We start from the raw sequence: 13,746 nt of genomic DNA, 5'->3' as shown, positions 1-13,746 counted from the left end.
TAGTAAATAAAAACATAACAAAACTTGCTTTCACGGTTTATTAAAAAGCATATGACTTGTATTAGGTGTATAAATGACAGGTAATGCTACTGCTGATGTTGTGGCAATGATAATTATCTACATATACATATGTATATACGTATAATTTTTCTGAATTTGGTTGAAATGTCTGTTTATCTGTTTTTATTTGATTGTGTCTGACGTGCTGTTCCTTAACTCCTGCATCCCACGTGGTTTGAGCGTGCCAGCATGCTGGTGATCCTGCTGAACTGCGTGACGCTGGGCATGTTCCACCCCTGCGAGGACAGCCAGTGCCTCTCCGAGCGCTGCAAGATCCTAGAGGTGAGTCGGGGAGGGCGGGGCTCCGGGGGGTCTGCAGGTACTGTGGGCTTCTGTCCACCAGGTGGCACTGTAGCATGATAGTGATGGTGATGGTGATGGTGAAGCTGAACCACAGCAATGGCAGTTCTGGGGACCCATGCAACTGGGGCTTGGCCTCAACCTTAGATGCCTTTGGAAGTGTGATTCTCAGGAGAACCACAAGGATATTTGGTGGTCTCTAGGGCTTTTTGTGATGAAGCAGTTCAAAGGGTGCCCTGCGATGCCTCCCCCCTTTTAGCAGGGGATATGCAAGCATGCTCCTAATTAATCTCCATTCCACCACATTCACAACTGGGGAAAAGTAGTGGCACTTTTTTTTTTCCATCGGCGCAGTAGATAAAGTCCAAAGGCTGATAGAAAGTTTGATTAAAATGAGCTGTATTCCCTTTGCTTTGTACAGCAGATGAATGTACAGCCCTGCGGTGTAAAACTCTGTCTCATCACTCTTCCTCATTTCTCTCCCTCCTTGTATCATGTAGAGAGCATATTATATTAAAAGAAGCGCCCTAATAACCATGACTTCAGAAAAGATGAGCAGGTTAAAATGAATGCGGAAAAACCAGACATGTTGGGATTGTACATAGGGATGAGCCGTAAAGCCAAGCCAATCATGTCACTGGATTTCATTCTCACAGACAAAAGCCGGGCAAAGCTGCTGTGTTGCTTTCTAATAGGGTAATGTTCCCTCTGATGTTAAATGTTTTCAAAAGGTTGCACAACGAGCACTTAATGACTTGTTTTTATTCTTGATGCAAACTGAACACTGTACCCCGTGCCATTTTGCTTCAAAGTATTGATTTCACTTAACAGTTAAAAGCACAATTTAACCCGCATTGTTCTGCAAGCGAAAATGATCTCATCGCATTTATTTATGGAAATTTGTGTTTGTTTGGCATAGAGCCTAGTGTTAGAACCTTCCTCTGTCATATTCTAAATATTATACTAATACAATACTAACTTGATGTGATCATTGATGACTAACAGTGGCTGCATAACCACTGCGTCGAAATGATTGGTTTGTTTGACCTCACAGAGAGGTGATGCGCTGCTTATGCAACTGTCACCTCAGCATGTCACAGTCAATCATCAATGATCGATCAATGAAATTGATGCAAAAACTTTGAAAACTTTCTTTTTTAAAACCTACACATATCTTTGGGTAGGTGATAACTTAGTGTAGATGGTAGAATGGTCATTAAAATCAGTCTGCAGTCGGGTGCTGGGAAGGGATATCCCGTAGAGTGTGTGTGTGCTACAGGCAAAGGTGACTGCTGACCCTGTATGTGTTTGCATTATCCACAGTGAATGTCTCCACCCCCGAAGGAGTGTGTTTATGGTGATTATCTTCTCTACCGCCGTTATCAAATCACTACATCCTCGCCGTATGGAAATAAGATCCGAGCTGAAGCCGAGAAAAATTCAGGCATTGGGAAATTCACAAAGACGTCCAATCCGTTTCCATATTCATCAGAGAGACGCGGTGCTTCTCCCGGGCAGACATGACTCTGGTTAACCTCTCAGTGAAACTAAAGTAATGCCTTTGGTAGGATAATGAAATCCGAGGCGATACAATAAAGCCAGTCAGTGCTGTAGGCCTACTGCCTCCTCACACAGCCTCTCGGTTTTTTCTTTTTTTTTTTACTGGAGTAAAACTTGCTCTCTCATTTCCATGCCATTTAATAGCCTAAAGATTAAACAAATATTAGATCCCTCACAGTGGATGCGAGGGGAAGATTAAAGAAATCAAGGTTTCCTAATTCGACAGGTTCGGGAGTCCGTAATCAAACGCTCTGGCTTCGTTTGTTTGCTAGAGCTGAGGCAGTGGCTTGTATGTCGGATCACTGGAGCAGAATCCAGACCTTGGAGAACTGACCCACTGGCCGACTGTGTGCTCACTTTGTTATTCTATGCTGTGTACCGCAAGACACAAGGTCTCTGGGACCCATGGGCTTGGTTATACTCCATCACCAGCATTCATCTCTACACACAGCCAGACACACACATCAAGTCTGTGAGCCGATGAACAAATCGGCCAGAGATTCCACTTTTTGTGCCAGGGAGCCATGGGAGGGATGCAGGCTATAGTGTGTAAAACTTAGACCCCACAGGTATTTTCCCCTCATTTCTATCATGACAACCTCACATGTGAATAAGTTCTTAAACATTTGACCTCAACGCTTATCCTCCAGGCTGCAGGTAGGCCACAATTGTCCAGTTTTCTGTGACAGCTGCATCGTTTTCACAACTCCCATATCTTTGTATACTGCAGGCTCAGTCATCTTAGAGAATGGAGACAGCATTTGAGCCTTTGATAATTGCATTCCAGGCTTTTATCTAAGGGAATTTGCATACATAGTGCCTTCGGTCCATTATGTATAGGTGCAGTGAGTGTGTGATCCATTTTTATTACGCCACTAATTTCAGCTGAGACAAAGTAAAATTTTCGTCGTCAGGGTCCTCGTGCTCCCCCTTTTTTTAGAAGAGAGAACACAAACTGATCTGACAACTTTGATGAGGTCGAAAGCACGTGTCCTGGATGACTTGACGCGTTCGGCGCAGCGCCGTTGTTCACAGGATCCACTCAGTGCGCTTGCAGATAATTTGCAGCTCACTGACTTGGCTTTTACACTCCGTCACGTACAATCGGAGCAGCGGCTTACAGGCCTGCTCACTCTGCGTGATGCCATCTCTGCATCAAGCGTTTACAGGCAGTTCCATCAAACTTTATTAAGGAGCCAAGTCTAAACGGAGAGGCAGAAGGGAAGAGGAAGCAGCCGTACGAGTATGTGCACATGGGCTCTCCGCGCTCTCATCTCCGATCCTACACGTGGTGCTTTGATTACACTAGGAGGTCGACTGTCAGTTCCTTCTCCTTGACAATCCAGTTTGTGTCTCTGTGTCTGTATGTGTGAGTATGTGTGTGTGTGTGTGTGTGTGTATTTCTGTATGTGTATGTGTGCGTGTATTTGTCTGCACATACTGTATGTGTATTTATATATGTGTCAGTGTCTGTGCGGATATAGGTGTTCACATTCAGATGCACGCTTGTGCGTGTGGGTGTTAGTGTGTTGTTTATTGCTGGTATGCCCTTCAGCTGATCTAGTATCAGTACATGCCTCAGATAAGGGCACCCTGAATTGGCTTCCAGTACTGTCCCACCCTGTCGCCGGTTTCCTATCTTCTGAGATGAGAATTTGTTATTTTGAGGGTCTGTCTCGTGAGCTCTGCCTTGGTGACTGCAAAAACTGCACCCAGTTAGCACTGTCTGTGTGCAGCGCAGAAAGAGCTGAAGTGATCAGGGGGTAGCTTATTATGTATAATGCTGAAATCAGCACAGTGCAGAAACTTCCCGTACAAACCAGCCTTTGCTCTACACTTCATCTCTCCCTGTGATGCGCTGGGGACCACAGTACATTTGACCTGCTGGAGCTCCTATTACCTGGAATCTTAGGTGAAGACAGCAGAACGTTCTTAACTCCAGCCAGTGGGGAGATTGAATCAGGCACTTTACCCAGTTTAGGGGCTGGGGGATTGGAAGGAAGGGAGGGTGTGGCTTTATATGGAGCTGAGGTAGCAAGGGTAGAACAGACACACACTGTGCGTATAGGGAGGACAGAGATGAGAGGGGGAGGAGAAGAGAGAGAGGGATGCTCAGAGAGGTACGGGTGGGAGGCTGCTGACAGAGAGGAAAAGAGGGAGCTTCGTGCTCAGAAAGAGTTGGATGGAGTGATTGAGATAGAGACAGTGAGAGGGTTTTCGAGTGAAGAATGTTAAATTAGAGCAGCAAATTAGAGAGATTATGTGTATGTATGCATATGTGCATGTAGAGAATGTATTCTTATTCCAGAGGGTGAGGCATGGTCAGCAGACAGACAGTGAGGCAGTGCGGGAGATGGGTGTCTCCTCTCTTTGTGGCAAACATGTTGGAGAGATTTCCCGGTATGCGCTGTCAGCTTGTGCTGTGATTGGCTGGGCCAGCCCAGAGAGGGTCCATCTCTCATCAGCTTGCGTGGCTGGGAAACCCTCCCACATCTGCTGTCTCTACCTGCCAGGGAACACACTAGGGAGTGCTGGGAGGAGCACTTATCCTTATTATGACCTGTACATGATGCATTTTTTCATCATTAAATATGGACAGTGTCAGTCGGTAGAGTGGTGACAGTGTAGTGCATTGGTTAAGTGAAAGAGTGCTGATGGAAAGCCAGTTGGAGCACTACTGTTGTGCCCTTGAGCAAGATACTGTACTTACCCTGAACTGCACCAGTGAATATTCAAATGCATAAATAGATAAGGATTCCACTAAACAAGTAAATAGTAGTCATACAGCAGGATTATTACAGACTATTTATTTCTTCACTCCATGAGGTTGCAAACAGCTGCCAAACCCAGTGGAGAAATGAATGATTTTGTGTCATAAAGATCCTCACAAAACAATATATTCCATTGAAATCTATTTGTATAATGAACTCTTTTATTGGCATTTAAAAAGCAGGAGTGGATGAGAGTGCAAAAATGAATTGTTGAAATTGGACTAACCTGATTTTTTTTCATATTACTTTGATGTTCTTTCTTTATGAGAGTCATCTGTAGAAGTCTTAAGAGCTTATTTAAACCACTCTTTATATTGAATTCAATCACTTTAAAATATTGGCATGTACGGCATAAATCAACCCCCAGTGCATTTCCATGGCGCTGAACTGAATGACAGCTGCCGTATAGAAGCGCATTTGTCAGCGGCTCTGTTTATTTACCTTGCCTGTCGCGGAATGAAGGGAAAGCTTAAACTGACATGATGGGTGTCAAGTGGAGACACACTGGGGTTGAGAGTAGATGCCCTGCCTCATTGTATTAACATCATGTGTCATAAATCAGCGGGAGATCGATCCGAAAACGTTATCCATTGGTGTCACATGTGTACATAAAACCTGCCAAGTTGCATGTGGCTCGACCTTGCGGATCCCCCCAGGAGAGGGCTTGCCGTGCTTGTTTAAAAGGTCTTTTTAAATGTAACGACAGCTGGCCAGGATGCCCAGGCATGTGTCCAGGCACTGACAGCTCCTCATGAGAGGGTGGGCCCCAGGTCTCTGGCTGCGCAGCACCTCATCCATCCTCGACGCGTTCCTTATTACCAAAGTTCACCAGCCTGCGCAAAGCAGTTAACTCTTTGACATCTGCAATGCAAAGGGATTTCGCCCGTGCTAAAAGGATAAGTGATGAGCGGGCGAATGATTCATTTGGAAAGTGTCTCTCATTGTTGTGTAAGCTGCGAGAGAAGGCCGAAGATATTTCAGGGCGTCCCCCATCAAAACCTCACACTTCTTCTGTGTATTTCTGTGCTTGGCTCTAAATTTTGTAAAAATGTTATTTTTAAAAATTAAATGTCTATTATAATGAAATATCTGTTTCATTGTAAAACTGCCTGCTGTTGCTATCACTTTGTTTATTAAATTATCTACTCCCTGGCAATAAATGGGGTATGGTTCATCAGTTCCGAACCAATTATCTATATAACCTCAGCATTTCCAGTGTGGAGGCACTAAAGGTAGCATCTGTGAAGAATAAAATCATTTGAAATGCTAAAATTTCTGCTTTTGTTGTCACCAAGGCCGAATGCAATCTTTCAGATAGATATGTATTAACCTTACTAACATGAAAACCCTCCCCTTTCATCTCTCTACTTCCAATAAAACAGATTCGAACATTTAAAAGGTTATGCAGTCTGCTTTTACCCATGATTAGCTTTAAATCATATTGGTCTTCACATCTGGTCTTCACATTCTTGTCATTATTGGATAGCTTAAATAGTGATGGATGACTTGAAAAATCCCAAATGTTTTTTTTTTTTTTTTATATATAAAGAGTCTAGCAGCGTCCTCTTTGTCACGTTGATTAATTTTAAATAAACACAGAAAAACTGTGGCGAGCAACAAATTTTGTTATCAACATTTAGCAATCCACAGCAAACTTCATTATTAGTGGCTGCATATCTGCAGTTTTTCTTCTTTAATTGGTAGGCTTTGCATTAATTACATGCCTGGTTCAGTTGTGCAACTTCATTTTCTAAATTCCAAATACCATGTACATCTGGCATGATATAAATAAATAAGAGATTTCCAGCAAAGCACATGCTGGGCCTCATTTGGGTCACTAAGAAAACTCTTCTCAAAAGGTTTATGGGTTTATTTGAAAGTCATGAGTTTGCTTTTTGCACCCTTTCAAAAAATTAAGTGAACTCACTTGGTTAGATGAGTAAGGGCTTAAAACCTTCCCAACTTATCCCTCTGTGTGGAAACTGAAGATATGGCATAGAAATCCATATTTAGTCATGGAGTTTTGTTCATTTCGTGATACAGATATCAGTGGATGCCGTCATATGTAAATTATGGGTTAGAGGTGAGCTTTTTAGAATTTGCATTTGTTATAGACAATATTGTACCTAATTCTCTCTGTCTGTCTCTGCATGCTTGGCCCCTGACAGGACTTTGATGACTTCATCTTTGCGTTCTTCGCTGTGGAGATGGTCATTAAGATGGTCGCTCTGGGAATCTTTGGGAAGAAGTGCTACCTGGGAGACACATGGAACCGGCTGGACTTCTTCATTGTGCTGGCTGGGTAAGTGACTCGGACACACCTCCTCCATAGTTTTTTTCTGTGAACGCTGACCCACACACAGCATAACACCACAGCTGTTTCAAACCTACACCACAAAGAGCCGCAACATGACAGGAACCAACACAGCACGGCACAGTCAGCACAGCTCAACCCAATACAACACAGCACATCACAACACAGAGCATCAAAACACAAAACAACACAGCGCAGCATAACATAACAATCTATCATTACGCGACCATAACATTGAATGCAGCTTGAAAACTTCTTGGGGGAAAAAAACAGTTATATGGTTTGTCATCTTAATAAGAAAGATGAGAGTCTGCATTTATTAAACTTTTCATATTTTTCATAACTGTGTTTTCAGATATGTCATTACAAATACACCTTCCTCAGCGCAACATTCCCTTTTTAAATATTTCAGATTGATTAGGTGTAGTCTACCCTCTCGATTTTGTTCTCACAGTGCAGTGTGGCACAATAAGTGTAAAGAAGTGCCATATATTTAAGCATAGCAGAAGGTGATACATTAAAGTGTAATAAAAGTGTCAAAGAGCTGGTCAACTCCCCCTGCTTAAAAGCCGTTATTAAAATTACTGTACGGAAAAGACAGATCATACAAAAAGGCCTTTATTTTCAAATGCGCATAAAGACATATGAACATATAACAGCTGTTGGTTTCCAGGCAGAATTCAAGATGTTATTAAAAAATCCTATTCACCTCACAGCAATACGTCTCTGTATCTCCACCCCCTTTCACATGAAAATGCACATGTACACACACACACACACACACACACACAGACACAGGCACAAACACGCACACACACACTCACACACACACACAAAGATGCACACGCACACACACACAAATTGGATCTAAATTCTGATTGGAGCTTCCACTCGATCTTCCAATGCAATCAAAGTCCCATGTGAAGAATCAGAAGAAGAGCACTTTTCCCATACTCCCACAGCTGCTTCCTCTTTCTTTCAGTTTCTGCAGACCGCACTTTTTGCTACACACTTACATCGACAAATATTTAGCATTAAATAGATGTCATGTGTGCATGTGATCTGATATGATCTGAGTCCCAGAGGGAATCCATTATTCCACATTGTGCAGTGTTCCTTTAATACTGTAAGCTACAATTCCTAAGCTTAGGGGCAGTGAACTCATTAAACTGCAAACAAACACCTAGTGATTCTCACTGACTCTAATAAATATGTCAAAAACCAAAAAACAAGCCATCTCTTTCGGTTTTCATGCACGCACTTGCTTAAGTTTAAACACATAGGCTTTATATGAATGTCAAAAAAACAAAAACGATCAATGCCATTCATCAAAATAATTTTGCAAGGTGCAGTTAAATTTCTAAAGGAATTCAGACCTCCATCCATGGCGTTTAGCCTCCTCCTCACACTCAATACTTAATGATTTATCATGGTTCAGTGCAACACAGCCTAGCTGTGTACCACAGCGGAGTCTGGGCTTATTTAGTCAGCCATTGAAGAAAATACACCGTTCACTCCCTTTGGAGCAGGGCACTTGCAGTGAACTTGAGCGAGACGTTAGTCATCTAGAACTGCTGGCAATCTTACTCAGTCTTATTAACCAGAGAAGGGATTAATATCCCCCAGGACACCTTACAGTGCACCTGCCTGTGTTCATACCGCATGCCCTTTAAAGCTGAAGCAATGCAGCACTTTGAATTATTTAAATTTCATGCCTGTTTAGTTTCCTTGCATATTCAATTCAGCCATGTTAAAGTGTGTCTGTTTGTGTGTGTGTGTATGTGAGAGTGTGTGTGTGTGTGTGTGTGTGTGTGTGTGTGTGTGTGTGTGTATGTGCGCGTGTGTTTCTTTAATGAAATTTTCGATTATTTGTGTGTAAATAAGAGGCTGATTTCAGAGGGTGTATGATAATTCTTTATCTGCGCTGATTCTGTTTGTTACCAAGGTACAAAATCCAATAGATTTATGAGGAAAGAATGAAATGGGTGACTTACCTGAGCCTCCATTGGAATGACTGAGGAATTGCCAAAATAATAAAACAGAGAACAATAAGACTTTGTCTCATATGAGATCCCAGAGCAATTTTCCTCATTTTTCATCCTCATTTTATTTTCTGCTTTTAATGGAACTGTTGCATTTCCTTAACCTTTTGCACTCAGGCAGCAGCTGACTCGAGATCACAGCTAACGTGATGCAGTATGTGCACCACAGAGAAGGGCACGTGTCTGTGAAAGTTTCTGTCTCCCCTGTCAAGGGTGAAGACTCTTGTCACAGCACACACTTCTGGCCAGCCTTGACAGTGTACACACACACCCTGCACTGGGGCTCAAGTGGACCTGCAAAACCCGCACAAGGTTTTTCTCCAGTTTCAGCTGATCCAGTCATTTTTGCTGTGCATCTTTCACCTCGGGACACTTTGCAGAGGAAGTTTACTGCAAATTGATGTTAGCAAATGGTCGGCAGATGTGCTGTATAGACAACTCTACGACTCACGTGGCCTGCTTCACACCGGCATGCCATACGGACGGAGCGGAACAGCACCCGAGCGCATATAAGGAATAACGACCCAAAAGCGACCAGTGTGGCGGCTGCTTCATTACCACATTGGCTGATAGCCATTCAGCCATCGTTTAAAATGTCGTAAGGAAATGCCGCACATTGGTGCCTTGGGAGAAGCCTTTATTATGGAATGTCATTGAGATTTGATATATCTTAACAAAGCCACCCACTATTGCTATCCATCAATGTCATAAATAACATTGTAAGAATAAGAAGAATAAGAATAAGAATAATTTCTTTATTGTCAATGTAACATCTACAATGAAAATTGAGTGCAATCCTCAACAGTGCAAAGGATCGCAAATAGTGCAAATAACATTGTCTGAAGCAAGTTGTAGTAGTAATAATGGTAGTAGTCACATTAATAGTAGCGTTGTAGTAGGAGTCAGTACAAGCGTGGCTGTCGTGGTTGAGCAACACTTTCATCCAGTTTTCATCCAGTATTGTGGTAAATATAGACCAAAAGACTGCTAAATACAAAACATCTAGCCGTACTACAGATATGACAAATATGCAGAATGAGTTAAAGACAGCTGGAAGTTCTGTCTGTTTCATGTGGCTGTAGCTGCGAAGAACGTCACTCCTGCTCCTGCACGGAAGCCCACAGCTATTCAGGGACAATGGTAACCAAGGTAACAAGGAGACTGGTATAAATTTGTTGGCAACCAAAGAGCTGGAGAGAATGGTTTTGATGAACTGTTTGCTGAAAAAAATTACAAAGTTTTGTTTTCCTGCATGCTTGTATTTTCTCACAGAAATAGTAGAATTTATTTGGTGACAGTAGGAGACAGAGCGAATGGCCTAGTTTCAAACATTGTGAAAGCTATTGGGTAAGGCGGTGTTACACGGCTGGTTTGTTGTTCCAGAAGGTTCTGTTGAGGGGGATCCCTTGCTCGTCTGATTGTCTGTTGTCCTACACAGTGGAGAGCCTCATTCCTGTGTCAAAGATGAATGGATGTCTGAGCAGTGCCTGGGGTAGCTGTAGTGCTTGTTCTCCCATGTGAGTGTACCTGCATCTCTCCCTGCTGCTGAACCAGGGAGGTATCCATGCTGCAGCAAGACCATCCCGTGGGCAAAGCTCTTCCCTGCTGTCTGTGTGTGTCTCTGTTTAGGTACTGGCTCTTAAACACCCAGCTGTCAGAACCAGAGCCCTGCCCTGCTGTATGTGTGTGCCTCTGTGCTGGAGACTGGCTACATACACCCAACTCTCAGAACCAGAGCCCTGCCCTACCCAGCTCTCAAAACCAGAATCCTGCCCTTATAAGCACTGGGAGGCCTACCGCTTGTGACTAGGGTCAGCTGACAGGGGGGGAAATAATGGTACTAGCAGAGCAGCGTGGGGAGGAGACAGGGAAGCCATCTTGTTGTCAAGAGAAGTAGAACTTCAGCTTGGCAGAGAAAGAGAGAATGAAAGAAAGTTTCTCAAACTTTAAACAGACTGTTCATACGCTTGAAAATAAACAAGCAATACCATATCTATTTCATTTGTTTAGACATTCTCACACCATGCCAACATTTGGTAATTGTGTGGTTTTAGTCTCTGTTATTTTTGAAGTTGAATGTTCTAATGGAACATGCATATTAACAGGTTGGATTTCAACAAACTTTGTCCACATATACAGACTTCAAGAAGATTAGATTTAGCTTCATTAAGAGAATTAAACAATGAAATGTTTATCATCTGAATGTTCAAAGTTAAAAGTTGCCACGTTTTAAGAAATATTTGGGGGTAAAACCATCCTACAATCCGTGGATGGAAACTAGGCATTGTGAAAACCAAACCTTGTCAATGAGACTCGGGAAACAGTGTCTGTGTTTCGTTATTCTCAGCTTTTAGTGTCATTAAGGCCTCTGCCTTGCTGTAATCATTCTATTCTGTCAACATATCCCTGAATCAATCTCAGATGTCATCTTCTCTTTGTCACATGCACACCAAATCACATGCACTCTCACTTTCCCACACGCACACACACACACACACACACACACTCGCACACGCACGCACACACACACACACACACACACACACACATACACACAAAGTTTATGTCATTGCTCGTCCCCTCCTTGTCCTCGGTATAGGAACAACTTATTCAGATTAGCAGCTGCATAGGAAACCTCACAGGAAAGTCAGGAAGGTAATGGCTCTGACAGGCTGTGTAAGGCTCAGAGGAACTCACTGCTAGGGAGGCCAGTCCTGATCTACGCTTGCTTCTTTGGCACAAACACAGGTCAAGCCCACCATTACATTAAATTATGGGTATGGAGTTCATTTGTGAAAATGAAACAGAGAAGGGAGAGGTTGACTCAGAATACTAATTTGGGGGGGGGGGGGGAGAGAGAGAGAGAGAGAAAATTATAGTTTTTTCATGGCCAAAGCATGCCTTTTGCATTTAATATTTCTGTTGTCATACATACACTCTTGTATTCTTGCTGGGAATTAATAGGTGTAATTTCTCTGTGGCATTGTTGGTGCATTTGTTTTAATAGCTCTGAACTGCAGTGCTGGGAAACTTTTTCAGGAATTTGTTGTTAGCACGTAGGGAGGGTCAGGCAGTTGTAGGGCAGCAGCTTTCCTAGGCCTGACAATAACAGTCAAGTGCAGCATCGCCTGTCGGCCTGAATCACTCAGTGTCAGGGTGCTGTCAATTATGGCTGTCTGCTGTGTGACAGCGACCAGAGTGTCAGCAGACAGGGATTCGGACAGTGTCCTGGCAAAACCTGTCCATCACTCCCTGCGCATATGCCCTGTCACCGGGGTGCCACCTGTGTGACGGCAGCCTCGTTGCTCTCAGGTGAGCACGGGTGGGGCGGGGAGAAGTGAGCGAGAGACTGAGGTGTTTCTAAACATCGGGGAGGGAGGACAGCCAGTGAGGAGCGAAAGAGGCACATTTATGCAAGGCCTTTCTTTGCCTGCGTCCTCCCTTTTGTTTTGGGTGGAGCTGAAATTGATGGAGTGGCAAATCCCAGGTTCTGTAGTTACAGATGGCAGAACGCTTCTCCACATCGATCACGCTGTAGATCCGTGGTGGTTGATGTCGAGTTTCAAGCTGCTGAACGCCGTGAACCGGGACACTCTGTCTGCGGCCATTTCCTGTGTGCAAATCTTCATTCGATATCGTAGTGCTGCCACCACTGCTGTTATTTCTGCTGGGTTCCTCTGCACCTCTGCTTATTGCTCTAGCTGTATTGTTGATGAATAATTTTTCACTTGATTGTGCTTTGATTGTTTCAGCGACAACTGCTTATTGACGGACTGCGGGCACTCCAATTAGTTTGCTCACTCACAAACAGTGATGCAGCGAGGACCTTGGGCTCCTCAGATTGTAAAAGCAAATAATTACAATCCGATGCAGTATAATAACCTGCTTTTGAGATATTTAAGGAGCGATTGATCGTGCCAATCAATATGCATATGGGAAGTGAACAGAGGAGAAATAATAAGCAAACGAAAAATACCATCTTTTTACTCTGTGGTTTATCGATGGCACTTTCAGATTCTTTCCAAACATATTTGTGACGGATGTTTTTTTGTGTAGAGGACACTGAAAGGCAGGGTCCACCCTAAGAAACGCTAAATGTTATTAAATAATCCTTCGAGGAAAGGCCTGGAAAATGCTTTCTGCTTATTTATTTATTTCCAGCAGCAAAGTGTGTGCAGCATACAGTGTGCAGTACATGGAGCAAATCTTTCTCAGTTCCTCCCTCACCTGGTTTACTTTCCATTAAGATTATTGCTTCTTCCTCTATTATTTGGTTTGTGCATGTTGCTACTCTCTCTCCCTCTCTCTGTGTCTCTGTCTCTCTCTGTCTATATATATACATATATATATATGTATATATATATATATATATATATATATATATGTATATAGACTTTTGTATCCTGGGAAGGTATAATATATTTGTTATATAACAGTCACAATATATTTTAAAAGGTGCATGTTAATATGATAAAACAAAATATAGCTGCATGTTACTGTTCAGTGATAATGTAGCACTGGGCATAAATGCATCTTAAATTAAATCCTGGTCGAGCGGTGGAGATAATATAAATAATGTGCAAGGGCAGCAAATGAACATGATGGCTAAGTAAATGACTGGATGGCGGTAACTGAAAATACAATGCCGACAGTAACAAAACTAGACAAACAAAAGGACAACGTGCTGATAATATGACAC

The 13,746-nt window shown here is 42.9% G+C and overlaps 1 protein-coding gene across 7 annotated transcripts in view; it reads left to right on the top strand.

The window, feature by feature from the left end:
• The first annotated feature begins 231 nt into the window (after positions 1–231).
• The window catches only part of cacna1g (calcium channel, voltage-dependent, T type, alpha 1G subunit), a 106,354-nt gene continuing 92,839 nt past the window's right edge, over positions 232–13,746 (top strand). For 4 of the 7 annotated variants that reach the window (XM_036527666.1, XM_036527641.1, XM_036527658.1 and 1 more), the window contains exons 1-2: positions 232–342; positions 6,860–6,993. In XM_036527666.1, the coding sequence (XP_036383559.1) occupies positions 250–342; positions 6,860–6,993 (227 nt within the window). In that variant the 5' untranslated portion in view covers positions 232–249. The remainder of the gene's footprint in view (positions 343–6,859; positions 6,994–13,746) is intronic. The other 3 variants (XM_036527625.1, XM_036527615.1, XM_036527650.1) reach the window with 1 other exon arrangement.

This window comes from Megalops cyprinoides, chromosome 1 (assembly GCF_013368585.1).
Source record: "Megalops cyprinoides isolate fMegCyp1 chromosome 1, fMegCyp1.pri, whole genome shotgun sequence".
NCBI classification, from domain to species: Eukaryota; Metazoa; Chordata; class Actinopteri; order Elopiformes; family Megalopidae; genus Megalops; species Megalops cyprinoides.
The sequence above is the reverse complement of the archived record's forward strand: the minus strand, read 5'-3'. Positions and strand labels throughout refer to the sequence as shown.